This window comes from Mus caroli, unplaced genomic scaffold (assembly GCF_978045245.1).
Source record: "Mus caroli unplaced genomic scaffold, Mus_caroli_1 scaffold_5, whole genome shotgun sequence".
Classification (NCBI taxonomy): Eukaryota; Metazoa; Chordata; class Mammalia; order Rodentia; family Muridae; genus Mus; species Mus caroli.
This window is the reverse complement of record NW_028227260.1, coordinates 133,437,869-133,454,555: the sequence shown is the minus strand read 5'-3', so window position 1 is coordinate 133,454,555 and position 16,687 is coordinate 133,437,869. Positions and strand designations below refer to the sequence as shown.

Genomic DNA, 16,687 nt, shown 5'->3' with positions numbered 1-16,687 from the left:
ATTTTATTTTATTTTATTTTATTTTATGGGGGGGGCACATTTCACTCACTGCTGCACAGACCTGGCAGCCATAAAGAGAACTTTACAAGAATTGGTTCTCTCCTTCTACATCATGGATTCTGTAACTCCAGCTCAGTCCATCAGGTTTGGTGGCAAGTACCTTTCTATGCCCCCTCAGCCATTTCACTACCATGTTGAAAAATATAACCCCAAATGGTTTAATTAATTTATATTCTGTGTGTTTGTATGTAAACACAAGGGCACAATGACAACAGTGTAGAGGTCAAAGGACAATTTGCAGAAATCAGTTATCAATTTCCACTGTGGAGTTCTGGACTCAAATTTAGGTTGTCAGGTTTAGTGGCAAACCCCTTTACCCACTGAAGCATCCTGCTGTAATTCTACCTTGAATGCATACAATAAAATTGTCTATTTTTAAATTACACTTGTTTGTTGGCGCGTGGGGAAGCACCCTCACATAGAGGCAGAGAGAGGGGGGATAGGGGGGTTGTGGAGGGGAAACTGGGAAAGGGGATAACATTTGAAATGTAAATAAATAAAAACCAATTTATAAAATGGGGGGGGGGGAGAACTGGAGGAAATCAGTTCTCTCCAGGGTGTGGGTTCCAGGCATCAGTTTGGCCGCAAGTCTGTACCAGCTGAACCATAGGGTATGCGGGAGTGGGGTTGGGGGAGGGGACATTAACTGGACTGCTCTTTACAAGAACACGGGAGTTGTGGGATTCTGGGGAGTCTAGTGATTGTCTTTCATTGCTTTACTCAAATATTAGGACAAACGCAAAAAATCTTGAAGCTGATAAATTAGAATAGAGCCCTCCCACAGCAGGAGGGCCTGAAAAGTAGCTTTAACACTCAACAGAATGCATGAGCGTGAGAGAGGCGCTAAGATCTTTGCTACTACTCTTCATCCTCCACTTGGTGGCGTACCTGCACATCTTACGTCTGCCTTACTCTGCTTTTGCCCTTTCCCCCACCCCACCCAGCCCTCCTGCTGGGCTGGGACTCATACTTTTGGCTCCTCCCAGCTCCGCCTACTTGCCCTTTTTGCCTCATGTTTGGAGCTCGCTGGCTCTGCCTCCCTCGAAGGTTTCTCCGGGTCCTCCTTACTTATAGCTCAAAACGGCGCAGGTCACTGGACAATGTTCACAGTTCTATGGACTTTCTGCAATAGAGACTTAGAGTGCAAGACCGAGAAACTATGGCCAACAACAATCTGAACCGCCCGCTCAACACTAATGTGGCTGATTCTTCCAACTCCAGCTCAACACCTGGCACTGCTCCACCACCGTCTTCCAGCGACCCCCAAGTGCTCGGCCACCAGGCTCCCAGTTCCAGCGCCTCCAGCCTCACCGAGGACTGCTCGTCCAGTCTTGCGAGAGACCTGAACAGCTACAATAATGGTCAGTCCGGGGCAACTGGTGCGGTGTCCTGGGAAGCTCCCCGTGAACCCTCAGGGGCTAACGCAGTGTCGCAGATCCACCCGGGGAATGGCGAACATGGCCTGCAGCAGAAGCCTAAGCCACAGAAGGTGAGCGGCTCCAGCTCCCTGGCCACTTCTGAGCGCTATAAGACTGAGCTATGTCGGCCCTTTGAGGAAAGCGGCATTTGCAGGTACGGCAACAAGTGCCAGTTCGCGCATGGCTACCGCGAACTGCGTACCCTGTCAAGGCACCCCAAGTACAAGACGGAGCCTTGCCGCACCTTCCACAGCGTTGGCTTTTGCCCCTATGGCACTCGCTGCCACTTCATTCACAACCAGCCCAAGCAGCAACCTATGCTTTCCGAGAGCATTGAGGAGCCCAGCTCCTTCAATGGCTCCAATGTGCTGCATTTGGGCGTTAACGGGGAGCAGCAGTCCGGACTGCAGAGTGACAACCCTTCGGGCTTCCTGTCGGTCAACAGCCAAGCCCTCCAGGCACCTCTGCTGCTCAACCAGCAGGCGTTGAGCTCAGGCGGGGTCCGGATGATGTGCTGCAGAACATCATCCTCTACTACAGCCCAAGACGCTGACAAAGACCCCGACAAAGATGCTGACAAAGACCCGTACAACAACTCTGCCAACGATGCCCTCGCTTTCCCCCAGGAGCCAGGTGACTTCTCTCCTGTGGCATTCCAGAACCCTAACATTGCTACCACGACTCCCACTGTCTCCTACAACAACCAGCAGCAGATGGGCCTGGCAGCTTCCGCGCAGTTCCAGATGCCCCTTGCCAGGCCTCTGCCTTCAGCCACCATCTTTGGCCAGGCCGGTGTTGGTCCTGCCCTTACTCCTGGTGCTGCCATGGCTCCTGGAGCTGCCCTTGCTCCTGGGGCAGCCCTCACTCCTGCGGCGGCCCTTGCTCCTGGGGCGGCCATGGCTCTTGGAGCTGCCATGGCTACTGGGGCTGCCATGGCTACTGGAGCTGCCCTCACTCCTGGGGCAGCCATGGCTCTTGGAGCTGCCATGGCTGCTGGGGCGGCCCTTACTCCTGGAGCTGCCATGGCTCCTGGGGCTGCCATGGCTACTGGGGCTGCCCTTGCTCTTGGGGCTGCCATGGCTACTGGGACTAACCTCACTCCTGGGGCTGCCATGGCTCTTGGTGCTGCCATGGCTACTGGAGCTGCCCTCGCTCCTGGGGCAGCAGTGGCTCCTGGGGCGGCCCTTGCTCCTAGGGCTGCATTCGCTCCTGGGGTGGCGGCCCTCGCTCCTAGGGCTGCCCTTCCTCCTGGGGCTGCCCTCCCTCCTGGGGCGGCCCTCATTCCTAGGGCGGCTCTTGCTCCTGGGGCTGCCCTCACCCCTGGAGCGGCCCTCACTCCTGGGGCGACCCTTGCTCCTAGGGCGGCTCTCGCTCCTGGGGCTGCCCTTGCTCCCAGAATTACCATCACTTCCCGGGCTGCCATCACTCCGGGAGTTGCTATTGCTCCAGAAGTTGCCACAGCCTCTACCGGCATATTGGCTCCAGGTGCTGCAACTGCCACTGTGGGCAATGCATCCTCTACTACTATCTCTGCTGCCACTGCTGCAGAGGGTGCCGCACCACACTTCACCTTCCAACTGCCAGATGTCGAGTCGGAGTCTGAGTCTGAGTCGCTAGAGTTCGACGTGGTCACCAGCACCCTGGATTCCCTGTTGGTCAGTGATGATGACGATGAAGACGACTTTCTGAGGCGGTCCTCGAGCTCCAGCAGCCTCAATGACTCCGAATTCGACAACACCAACTCCAGCCGCCGTCTGCCCATCTTCAGCCGCTTCTCAGACTCTGAAAAATGAAGCAAAAAGATGCCAGTGGTAAGGAAGAGGTGGTGTTAGGGTGTTGGGGGGAAATCTCTTGCTGTTTCTCCCCTGTTGAAAGCACTGGGGGGTGGGAGTAGGGTGGGGTGGGGTGACAAAGCCATAGGACAATTTGAGGGTCTCTCTGAAAGCTTGGACTCAAAGGTTAGGGGGGACCCCATTCCCGTTTTGGTTTTCTTGTCTTGGTTATTGTTTTCATTGTTATTATGGAGTTTAATTCTTGTTGAAAGGAGAAGGCAAAGAACTTGTGTTAAGCAGTGTGTGGTTCTGAAGAAGATAAAAACAACAACAAAGAGCTGGGCGTGGTGGCGCACGCCTTTAATCCCAGCACTCGGGAGGCAGAGGCAGGCGGATTTCTGAGTTCGAGGCCAGCCTGGTCTACAGAGTGAGTTCCAGGACAGCCAAGGCTACACAGAGAAACCCTGTCTCGAAAAAAAAACCAAAAAAAAAAAAAAAAAAAAAAAAACCACACGTTTTTGTGAGACAAAAAAAAAAAAAAAGGCCTAGCAGCATATTTTTCCTTGATAACCTTAGTTCCATCTCTGATGTGGGAATTCTTACCTTGAATGGCTTAGAATTGTCTTAGACCACTGTCAGCCAAGCAAGCGCCCCCTCCCTTGCTATACTTTTAGAATTCAACATTTTGCCAAGAGTATGCCTTGATAAGAACCCTTGGCTCCTCCATAGTCTGTGGCTGTTTCTGTCTGTTTTTAAAAACAAAATTAGAAGTGACTTGGGGGTCAAGAGAAGCTTTCCTTCCAAAGTGTGATACTGGTTTCATCACCACTGCGGTGCCATAAGTCAATATAAAGAAAACCATTTATTTATGACCTTGTGAAGAATATATGCTGAAAGTTCTGTTTGTACTGTGACCATCTAGCTAATGAAAAAACAATAGATACATTCCTTTTTCTTTTCTTTCTTTCTTTCTTTTTTTTTTTTTTTTTGAAATCAAAACTTTTATTTTATGACTGAATGAAATTCTCACGATGAACTGGATGCTGCAACAGCTGCCCTCTTGGGTCTAGGTGTTGTTCCTTCATGGAATCCATGTCTGAATCTGCGATAGACAATCCTAACATGCCTCATCAGACCAGTCCCGGTAGTGTTTCATCCTTAGCCTTGCCACTCCACTTATACTTTCTCTTGTGTTTGACAGGTTAGCCACGTTTGCCACAGGTCAACTTCTGAAGGTAGTAGGCCTTGGAGCCACAGCGGCGGCACAGCATGTACACCTTATTGTGACGCTTTCCAAAGGATGAAGTTCCTTTCATCATCTTGCTTCTACCAGCGAGGCCAAAGAGCTAGATACATTCCTATATTATGCTTGCTATCATTAATGGATGGGATATAAAGATGTTCTTTCCATGGTTCTATACATTTATGTGCATATATAACTTTGAATAAAATGTAGTCTATCAAATGTCTTCTTTCGCAATTTCATATTCCCCTCCACCTCCCCCTTATCCTCTGTGCAATGGCTTTGGTTATTCTCCCCCCAACCCTCCCTTATCTTCCTCCCAATATTGTCAGTACTGTAAGGCAGGGTGGCCCCATTGTAGTTGATATAGGACATAGCCAGACGCCAAATTCCTCCTGTACAAGTACCCCTACACACAGGTCCCTTTCCCATGTTCAGGTGTTTTTGTTTTGTTTTGTGATACAGAGAGCCTAACCAGGCCTATCTCTGTGGATACATGTCTGATGATATTGACTCCCCCTCCCTTCGACTCCTTCACTAGCTAATAATATAGCTCAAAGGTGTAGGATTCCTCCCACAAACCACCTCCACCCATTAAAATTTCAAAATAACACTATTTTTTAAGAAAAGTATTTATTTGTCATGTGAGAATGTGTGGAGGCCAGAAGGCCACAAACACTACTTGTGGGAATGTTATTTCTTTCCACCTCTTGGATCTTGGGGATTGAACTTTGGTCATCAGCCTTGCCAGCAGGTACCTTTACTCAGTGTTAAATGAAGACAGTAACTATTCTGCTCCATAAGATTCCTGTGACTACGGTTTTAGGTCTGGGTGACTTGCTCAAATAGAAATGCAAAAGTTTATGGGCTAAAGAGATGGCTCCTCGGTTAAGAACACTGGTTGCAGCCGGGCAGTGGTAGTGCATGCCTTTAATCCCAGCACTTGGGAGGCAGAGGCAGGTGGATTTCTGAGTTCGAGGCTAGCCTGGTCTAGAGTGAGTTCCAGGACAGCCAGGGCTACACAGAGAAACCCTGTCTCAAAAAACTAATAATTAATTAATTAATTAAATGTCGGGCAGTGGTGGTGCACACCTTTATTCCCAGCACTTGGGAGGCAGAGGCAGGTGGATTTCTGAGTTCGAGGCCAGCCTGGTCTACAGAGTGAGTTCCAGGACAGCCAGGGATACACAGAGAAACCCTGTCTCGAAAAACAAAACAAAACAACAATAACAAAAACCCCCACACTGGTTGCTTTTCCCCAGCACCCTAATTAGAATCTCCACACTCACACAGTGGCTTCCACAGGTCTGTAACTATAGCTCTAGAAGATCAGATGCCCTCTTCTGCCCTCCACTAGCATCAAGCACATGGGTTGTATAGATAAACACACAGACAAAACAACCATACATACAAAATACTTTTTTAGTGCTAATGTTATGTTCAATGCTGGCACCATCATCATCAATATTATTTTGGTGGGAGGGTACAGGGTCTCCCTGTGTAACCTTGACTGATTTGGAACTCACTATTTAAATTATGCTGTCCTTAAACTACTAAAGATCCACCTACCCCTTTGGTTGTTTTCTCATTTGGGGGGGGGGGTGTTAATGCAGAGGGCTCAGGATGATCTTGGCACCACAGGCACTGACACTGTTAGGTCATACTAATGAATTATGAAGACTCTTTTTGTTGACCCATAGAATCCAATGTCCTGTTTCTCATCCTTGGCCCATATTATTCACTGTGTGCTTATTATTCAAGCCACTACATTCTACTCCTTGGCCCACATAAGCTGGTAGCTACATGATAATGCAAAGTATATTTAGTCTAAGTTCAAAAATTCACACAGTTTATTATCATCCCAATACTATTTAAAAGTTCAAAGTCTCTCTGTTGGTGTTCTTTTTTAATTTTAGTTTTATTTTTTACTTATTTCATTTACATCTTACTCACTGACCCTCTCCCAGACACCTCCCACAGCCCTTCCCCTCCACCTCCCCTTATCCTCTGAGCAGGTGGGGGCCCCCTGGGTATCCCCTTACCCAGATACTTAAAGTCTCTGCAAGATTAGGTACTTCTTCCACTGAGACCAGACGAGGCAGTCCAGTTAGAAGAATATATTCCCACAGACATTTGAATGTTTTAAAAACCATCACAGAGTTAATCAGATGTATCAAATTTATAAATGGGGAATCAAAGTAATGAACTGATAAATCAGCCTTGGATCTTTTATATTAGTTTCTAAAATATTTTATATTTATATCTTTTATATTTGGTCTGAAATATTTGTTTCTAATTGATATTAAAATTTCCTTAAATTATAACTATTTTTGAATATTTGATGTGATCTACTATGACAAAATAAGAATAAGTAGTGATAAAACAAAAAAATTATAATAAAAGAGAACATTTTGTCACCTCAAAAAAAGTTCAAAGTCTCTTCTGAGACTTGTGTCAATGTCTTAATTGTAAGTCCCTATAAAAGATACAACAGCACAGGATACACATTACAATTCCAAAAAGGAGGAAAGGGAGCCTAGTGAGGACATACTGGACCAAAGCAAAGCAGCTGGGAAAACTCCCAACTCTGCATCTCCATGTCTGTTGCCAAAGTACTCTTCCGTTCTCCAACTCCCTTCAGCTTTGTTGACTGCAGCACACTTTTTTCTCTTGAGCTGTTTCTACATCCTGTTAGCATCTCTCCTCAGCAGCTATCCCACAGCTCTGGCATCTCCAATATCTTGGGATCTCCAAGGCAATCCAGGCTTCAGCTTCACAGCTTTATGCAAAGGCCTCTCTGGCCCTCCATTCAGGTACATCCCTGACACATGCCTGACTTCAGTGGCTTTCCTTAGCCCAGGAAGGGACAGTTCATTACTCCTTTCTTCTATCCTTGATTTTAAAGCCAGAAGTATAAGTGGTGAAGTTCTGCTGCTTCCTGGGGATGGAACTTGGCATTCTTGTTCAATTACATTTGCATCAACTTTCTGTTGTTGATGGTTTCCTTCACTGTTTAAGCTTTTCTTTAATTACTTTTTGCAAGGTGAAAGCTTAGCTGGATAACATCTTGCCCTGAAGTCATCACTCCCTTTATTCCATTTAGCATCAGGCTCTTCTTCAAACTTATTTCCCCAAGACCTGAACTTTCTGCCTTCTATATTAAATTTCCTGGTTCTCCTTTTCTCCTCAAACTGTACGTTTTGTCTTTGTCCTTGCCCAGATTGCTCCTTTTCATTATAGATCTATGTAAAAGTGACCACTAATAATCATGTGACATAGTCAATACTAAGATTTTCGTTGCCATTAATCTAAAACTCTTGAATTTAGCCTAAGGCAGATTTTTTAGGACCCAGTCAGAAAGTGGCCACATTCTTTGCAAAAAATATCACAAGAATGGTCTCTAGGCCACTTACTAATATTCTTCTGCTCTGAAACTTCTTGAGCTTGGCCCATGTAGTTCAAATCACTCTCAGTACTGTCTTCCATGTTCCTACTAGGATAGTCCATTAAGCTCAGTTTAAAGTTTCCAACTACTTTTCTAGTCAAAAGTTCCAAAATCTTCCGTATTACTCCAACAAACTGCATAGTCAGGCCTATCACAGCAATACTCTGCTCCCTGGTACAAATTTCTGTCTTAGTCACTGTTGTGTTGCTGTGAAGAGACACCATGACCAAGGCAACTCTTATAAAAGAAAGCATTCACTTGGAGATGGCTTACAGTTTTAGAGGCTTAGTTCATTATCATCATTGCAGGAAACATGATGCAGACAGGTAGACCAGGCAGACATGGTGCTGGAGAAGTAGCTGAGAGCTCTATATTGTGATTCACAAACAGCTGTGAGAGAGCTGAATCTGGCATGGGCTTCTGAAACCCCTAAGCCCATCCCAATGACACACTTCCTCCACCAAGCCTATACCCACTCCAACAAAGCCACACCTCCTAATTCTTTTAATCCTTTCAAATAGTGCCATTCCACAAAGACTGAGTTCAATAAGGAGCCTATAAGGGCCATTCTTACTCAAACCAACACAGCTCCTAGAAATGCTTCCAAATGGCAAGTGGTGGCCAATAGGCGATCTAAGCATGCTTCGAGACCCTAGGAATATAGTGATGGGAAGGAAAAAAAAAAAAAGAATTTGTTGGCCATATATGGAGAACTAACATTTGGGAGTGAGGAATGAAGTATTCTCATATATCCATAAACGTTTCTCAAGTGTAACTTCCTGGGCAGCAGAAGTAGCACTACCCAAAACAGCTTAGAAAACAATTTTGAGATTTGACAGAAAATGAAAAGTACTTGGTTTCCTGGCCCAGCCTAGTGCCGTCCTTTTGTCTCTGTAGTGTTGCATTCAGCCAAATAATTTAATTATATTATCTTGAAATTTTCCTTGCTTACTTCTGTGTTTGTGCACGTGTGTAGATATGTCATGGCCTCATTGTGAAAGCCAGAGGACAGCTTGTCGGAGTCAGTTCTTCTCTTCCACTATGTATGTCCTGTGGCACAAATGCAGATGATCATGCATGTGGGGCAGCACTTTTACCAGTTGAGCCATTTCAGCAGACCTTGTTTTTCTCTTTAATGCAAGAATCAAAGATAATTTGAGAGCTAGAACAACCTTAATAATGAGACAGGAGCCAGGGACTCTGGGCCAGAAACCAGAGATTCTGTAGTCTGCCACAGATAGCATGAACTCCAGAGATCAGGGCATAGCTGCTGCTCATGCCCTACTATGCTAAAACTGCCACAACTATTTCTACAGAAACCTGCAAGATCCCTACGAGTGTGACTTCACACCTTTTACCAGGAAGATCAGAGACTACAGTAGCTTCTCACCCCCAAGCCACTGCAAATTCACTAGGGACTGGTTGCTGGCTGGATCTATATGCTGCAGGTAGCACGTCATTCCCCTGGGTCCCCCTGGGTCTCAGCAACAAATTGTCTATAAAAGCTGCAGAGATATTCATGTCATTCTTCTCCATGATGGCACTCTTCTGCTGCCCAATATTTGCCAGTCACTAAGATGGAGTTGGGTATAGAAGTCCCTAAGGAGATGGGGCTCTGCTTGTGATGGCTAACATTCTTGTACTAGTCTCATTCACATTCTTTTGTTCAACTGTTGGCTCAAGTGTCTGTTCAAGGGCCTTAGCCTTGAGCTCCACAAGAAGTAGAATGTAAGAGATGGTCAGTGGTGGCATCTGGTAACATGAGGAGAAAAGATGTTTTGAGACATATACTAACTAGGCTCTCTACCTGTACCACCTGCCCTGCTTGGCCCAAGAACATACCATATGACTCAGTTTCTTCTTTCTGTCCTTGCAATCCAGGGATGCTTATAATGCATACTCAGCTGGCCAAATGACCATCACAGAAACTCTATTCATGTTCATCTCTTTTCTACTGGGTTAGAGAAGGAAACAAAGGAGGTATACTAATGGAGTGTCTCTTTTACCAGGACTTTACAACATTGTCCCACACACAAACAAAATTCCTATCCCCACTTGAAGCATGGCAATTTTGGCTATTCAAGCTAGATAGACTGTTTTAGGAATTTCTGTCTCAGCCTCCTGAGTCCTGAGAGATGAGACCATCAAGCCCACATGACTTTTACATGGGGACTAAGGGATCAGAACTCCAGCCTTTACACTTAACTCATCAATCACTGTGTTATCTTCCCAGCCCCTGATTCAAGGTGTTAGAAGATGAAACAAGTAACAATTTTCAACTGTTTTAAAACGCATATGGTAGTACCCCAAAATGAAACAGTTTGATAATTCATTCCACCTTTGGTTATAGAGATAAATACGCCTTATTTTTTTTCATTAAAGTAATGTTATGATTTCCCAAGAACATTCTGAGGCATAACTCTAGGCACATTTAATTAAGGACTCTGAAGATGGAAACCAACAATGCAATTACAAGTTCTCTTGGTGGTTTTGCTGACTGCTAATATTAAGAAAAACATTGATACAAATAACAGAAAAATACCAGGTGGTGAAGCTTTTGGATTCTGGTGGGTTAGAAAGAGAGACCTGGGCACTTCAGAGTTGACCCTGTGCCACATCTCTCCATACCCAAATTCCTCCCAGAGAGAACTGGTCTTCCAGGAGTGCTGACACACAGGCTTGCAGGAGGGACAAGCCACAGTCAGAGACTGTAAGACCAGCTGACACCAGAGATAACCAGATGCTCTCCCAAGGGCGAGAACATTAGCAACAGAAACCAAGGCTACTTGGCATCATCAGAACCCAGTGCTCCCACCACAGCAAGCCCTAGATACCCCAACATACCAGAAAAGCAAGATTCTGAATTAAAATCATATTTCATTATGATGATAGAGAACTTTAAGAAGGATATAAGTAACTCCCTTAAAGAAATACTAGAGAACACAGATAAATAGGTAGAAGTCCTTAAAGAGGAAACACAAAAATCCCTTGAAGAATTACAGGAAATTACAACGAAACAGGTGAAGGAATGGGGGGAAAAAATCCAAAAGCCAAAGATGGAACTAGAAAAATAAAGAAATCACAAAGGGAGACAAGCTTGGAGATAGAAAACCTAAGAAAGAGATCAGGAGTCATAGATGCAAGCATCACCAACAGAATACAAGAGATAGGAGAATCTCAGATGCAAAAGATACCATAGACAACATTGACAGAACAGTCAATGAAAATGCAAAATGCAAAAATCCCCTAACCAAAACATCCAGGAAATCCAGGACACAATGAGAAGACAAAACCTAAGGATAATAGGTATAGAAGAGACAGAAGAATCCCAAGTCAAAGGGCCAGCAAATATCTTCAACAAAATTATATTAAAAAAAAACTTCCCTAACCTAAAAAAAGAGATGCCCATGAACAAGAAACCTACAGAACTCCAAATAGACCGGACCCAAAAGAAATTTGTCCCGACATATAATAATCAAAACACCAAATTCACTAAACACAGAAAGAATATTAAAAGCAGTAAGGGAAAAAGGTCAAGTAACATATAAGGGCAGATCTATCAGAATTACTCCAGAATTATCACCAGAGACTATGAAAGCCAGAAGATACAGGACAGATGTCATACAGACACTAAGAGAACACAAATGCCAGCCTAGGCTACTATACTCAGCAAAACTCTCAATTACCATATATGGAGAAACAAAGATATTCCATGACAAAACCAAATTTACACACTATCTTTCTACAAATCTAGCCCTTCAAAGAATAATAGATGGAAAACTCCAACACAATGAGGGAAACTACACCCTAGAAAAAGCAAGGAAGAGAGACCCTGACAGTGAAGTACAAAGAGGAAAGAACGAATTAATCAGGACACAAAGTACATACTATGTTAGTGGAAGACATATATGCATGGGCAAAAAATAGAACAATATGCTAAGAATTCCTTCAAGTATGGAGTACCATGGAAGCTACATAAGGTGAACAAGAATGAAGGGATCTTCTAGACATTACAAGTTCTTACAAGATGTGGAGAAGTCAGACAGTTAGTTTCCATAGAACACAGCTGTAAGGAAGTTGGGCCTATTCTGATGGCAATGGTGAACACAGACTAGACAACAAATAGATATGCATTTATTATATTTGTCAAATTAAATAGTAATGTTAGCTATCTTCCTGGTGAAGTTTTTGGTCCTCTGGTTTTCATTGACATCTAGGATTTTCTACTTGTTTCCTTTATCTCTATACAGGGAAGAATGACCTCTTTTTCACTGAACAAGCTAGATACGGAGATGTTTCATGGCCTATGCATTTACCTCTTTCTGACCCATTCTTTCTCAGCTACTCAACTCAACTCTCTTGTTCCCACACTTTATTCACATATTTGCTAAAAATGCCACCTTGTTGGTAAGGCCATCTTCTAAAGGCCTTTATGATTTATCTATCCAAAACTTTGGCAGCTGTGCCAAGCTTTGTAAACAACCTGGTTGGTAAGCAAAGTTTATAAAAAAGGGTACCTGCTGGTTCACACCTCATCTTCATTCCTTTAAGTGCAGTTATATGTTTTTTTTTTACATGCTTTCTAAATCTTCAAGGCATGCAAAGTTGAACATCATATCAGCAATGTAATGAGACCTTTTCACAGAGGGTGGATGGGATAACAGAGCCAGTGCCAGGGTCAACATCCCATAACAAACAGTGGGATTTGTGAAGATCACATAAGAGCAATATTCAGAATGGCATTCAAAGTGAAGGGGAATTGGTTTGGAGAATTAGCTGGTAATGGAATACCAAAAAAAAAAAAAAAAAAAACCCAAAAACAAAAAACAAACAAAAACAAAAAATGATAGTAATTTCCCATAATTTTTCATCAGATATTTTGTCAAAAGTGTGATATTGAGTGTAGCAGTATGGTTAGGCCAAAGTACTTTATTTAACTCTATATGACTGCTTTTACAATTCTCATTCTCAAGGTGATGGTGTGTGTCCCACTTGTAGGACATTCTCTTGCAGGAGAGAAATGTGCAGAGTATACACTTGGGATGACTGCCTCCTCCTAAACCAAACCTAGTCCTTTCCACATGAACTATTCTACTTTATATTCAACTTCTGCCCATGTCACAGTGTTTTGGGGGTTACCACAGATTAATAGCCACTTAGTTCCAGTATTCACAAAAAAACTAAGTTTTTTTTTTTCTTTTCACATTAGCAAAGTATCAAACAATTGGCAATTCATTGGGCATCTGGTTGCTACATATGGCTTCTCTCAGTTTTGGGTCAGTTTGGCCACAATATTAAGGATGTTTCCCATCCAATGAAATTCCTCTAGTCTTTAGTATAGGCCTACATTGAGAACCATATGTCTACCACTTTTGTATATTTCTTCTATCCCTTTGATGGGCTGTCATTAGGTGCCTCAGAACCTTCCAAACACTCACAAACACATTTGGTTTTTCATTAGTTTTCTCCTAGGAACATAAATCTTGACATATTTTCTTTTCTGTAACCTGTATAGTAGGTCCCATCTTCTACTTTTCTTTTTTGTTTAGCCCCTTCTGTATGCTTCAGCATGTTATAAATCCAATTCAAAAAATATTTTTTTTTTTTGGTTTTTTGAGACAGGGTTTCTCTGTGTAGCCCTGGCTGTCCTGGCACTCACTTTGTAGACCAGGCTGGCCTCGAACTCAGAAATCCGCCTGCCTCTGCCTCCCGAGTGCTGGGATTAAAGGCGTGCGCCACCACGCCCGGCTCAATTCAAAAAATCTATGTCATTCAGATCTACAATATCCTCTCATACATCTAAAGACTATGCTTAATCATCAATATTACACCCCCATCTTAGTTATAGTGTTGTGATAAAACACCATGACCAAAAGTAACTTGAGGATAAAAGGGTTTATTTTGCTTACACATCCATATCATAGCTCACACAGAGCAGGAACCTGGAAGAAGGTGCTGATTCAAAGGCCATGGAAGGGTACTGCTTACTGGCTTACTCCCCTTGGTTTCCTCAGTCTGTTTTTGTTTCTATTCTTTGCATATACTCTAAGAGAGAGAGAGAGAGAGAGAGAGAGAGAGAGAATGCCTCCCAGAGATATCAACCGAACATGGCATGAAAAATTACAATAAGACTGGGTACAAGTCTTCATGTCATCAGCCTACTTTCTTACAGAAGCCAACCACTAAGCCATGGATGGTATCACCCACAATGGGCTAGACCCTTTGCCATCAATCACTAAGTAAGAAAACTGCCTAGGCTTGCCTATGGCCTTCAGGCTTGCCTATGGCCCGATTTTATGGAGTCATATTCACAATTGAGGTTCCTTCTTCTCAGATGACTTTAGCTTGTGTCAAGTTGATATAAAACTGTCCAGCACATCCCCTCTGCCTAAGGTTCAGGGATGATCATGGAAGAGATGGCAAAAGGATTACAGGGTCAAAGGTCAGGGAGGAGTAAGGCAAAATACTGTCTTCTGGACATGTCAGAACAATTGAGGTTACAAATTCAAAAAAGATGTGCTTTCCTCTACAGAACTCATACAAAATCAAGATGTGCTTTCCTCTACAGAACTCATACAAAATCAAGCCAGTCAACATTCCATTATGAATTGCAAAGTGGCTCATGAACTCCTCCTCTTAGCTAAGGAGCTATTGAATATTGATACCTACTAGAAGAGGGAGAAATAGATTTCATTAAGAATACAGTCATGCTCCAGTGGATTTCCCTACACCCATGAATATACGGGTAGCATAAAATAGACTGATTTTCACACTAGAAGGATTACTGGATTACAGAAGAAGGAGGAGGAGGAAGAAGAAGAAGAAGAAGAAGAAGAAGAAGAAGAAGAAGAAGAAGAAGGAGGAGGAGGAGGAGGAGGAGGAGGAGGAGGAGGAGGAGGAGGAGGAGGAGGAGGAGGAGGAGGAGGAGGAGGAGGGGGAGGGGGAGGGGGAGGGGGAGGGGGAGGGGGAGGAGGAAGAAGAAGAAGAAGAAGAAGAAGAAGAAGAAGAAGAAGAAGAAGAAGAAGAAGAAGAAGAAGAAGAAGAAGAAGAAGAAGAAGAAGGAAGAAGGAAGAAGGAAGAAGGAAGAAGGAAGAAGGAAGAAGGAGAAGGAGAAGAAGAAGAAGAAGACATTAAGAAAGTTGGGGGGGTAAAGAGGGTAGGGGATGGACATGGGGAAAGAGGAAAGAGTAGGTTTAATATGATCAAATACATTAGGCACATTCATGAAGTTTTCAAAAACTTAACACATTATACTAAAAAAAGATTATATCCCATGATGGGGCATGCTGAATATAAAGCATAAGTGCAAGTCAGAATGTCACAGTGAAATTTTCAGCTGTTCAATATTATAACAATTTATAAATAAGCTTGTGGGCTAGTAAGATGGCTCCACAGTTAACAGCATTGGCTAGTTTTCCAACATCTACATGGTGGCTCACAACCAACCATAACCCCTGTGCCAGGGAATCCAATAACCTCTTCTGACCTCCACAAACACCAGTAATACACATGATACACACATGTACATGCATACAAAACACTTGTATGCATAAAATAAATAAATCTAAAAAAGTAAATGTCATCTTTATCAAAATGAAATGCATTGATTAAATTTATATTTAAAAAATGATTAGACAATCACGGACATAAATACAGTGGAAAATCTCAGAGAGAGAATTGTTCCTCTGAGAAAGGATGAGTCCCTTTATAACAGATGAATAAATTTCTCTGGCCTGACCTTTTGAGTTACTTGAGTAGGATTATATTTTAACAAAGTTCAGCATGTCAGACCAGTATTTGAGGACAATAAAATATATAATGTTGTGTCCTTCTTGAGAATATTTAAGGTGAAGCACCAGGAACAAATTAGAAGTTAGTCTCTACTTGTTTGTATAAGACCTGTAAATAATTAGGTAGGTTCCAAGCAGTTCAACTCTAGAAAATGAGAAATTTTGCTTTTTTTTTCTTTTTAACTTTTCAGGGTTTTTAATATTCATATGCAGAGGTCTGGATCATTTCAACTCCTTCACTCCCAAACCTGGGAGTAGGGACTGCTTCAGCTTCTCTGCCTTCTCCTTGTCTGTGATAACCGGGGTATAAAGGTACCTGTTACAGTGAACCTTGAACTTCATATTATCCTTTTTCTTTTTGATCTTGACAGATTTGGCATCCTTCTGCCTAGCTATGAGCTGGACGTCCTTGATTTCCTCAATTTTCCGAGGCATGGCAACGAGATCTGACATCTGCACAAGGGCAAGAACCAGACAGAACAGAAAAGCACTTTAAAAAAATTGTGAAAGGGCAATCGGTAGATTCATCTGGAATAACAAAAAACCTAGGATAGCAGAAACTCTTCTCAAGGATAAAAGAACCTCTGGTGGAATCACCATGCCCGACCTAAAGCTGTACTATGGAGCAATTGTGATTAAAAAAACTGCATGGTACTGGTATAGTGACAGACGAGTAGACCAATGGAACAGAATTGAAGACCCAGAGATGAACCCACACAACTATGGTCACTTGATCTTTGACAAAGGAGCTAAAACCATCCAGTGGAAAAAAGACAGCATTTTCAACAAATGGTGCTGGCACAACTGGAGGTTATCATGTAGAAGAATGCGAATTGATCCATTTCTATCTCCTTGTACTAAGGTCAAATCTAAGTGGATTAAGGAACTCCACATAAAACCAGAGACACTGAAACTTATAGAGAAGAAAGTAGGAAAAAGCCTCAAAGATATGGGTAAAG

At 43.3% G+C, this 16,687-nt stretch overlaps 1 protein-coding gene and 2 pseudogenes across 1 annotated transcript; 1 reads left to right on the top strand and 2 right to left on the bottom strand.

The window, feature by feature from the left end:
- The first annotated feature begins 1,160 nt into the window (after positions 1-1,160).
- Positions 1,161-3,271, top strand: LOC110287330 (mRNA decay activator protein ZFP36L3). Its single transcript, XM_021153982.2, has one exon. It carries the CDS (start codon positions 1,220-1,222, stop codon positions 3,269-3,271), a length of 2,052 nt encoding a protein of 683 aa, XP_021009641.1. The 5' UTR covers positions 1,161-1,219.
- A 1,005-nt stretch (positions 3,272-4,276) lies between these two features.
- Positions 4,277-4,569, bottom strand: LOC110287331 (large ribosomal subunit protein eL37-like; annotated as a pseudogene).
- An 11,381-nt stretch (positions 4,570-15,950) lies between these two features.
- Positions 15,951-16,163, bottom strand: LOC110287420 (large ribosomal subunit protein eL38 pseudogene; annotated as a pseudogene).
- Positions 16,164-16,687: the final 524 nt, after the last annotated feature.

Coding starts and splice junctions, on each gene's coding strand:
- LOC110287330 (XM_021153982.2), top strand. CDS start 1,220: ATGGCCAACAACAATCTGAACCGCCCGCTCAACACTAATGTGGCTGAT.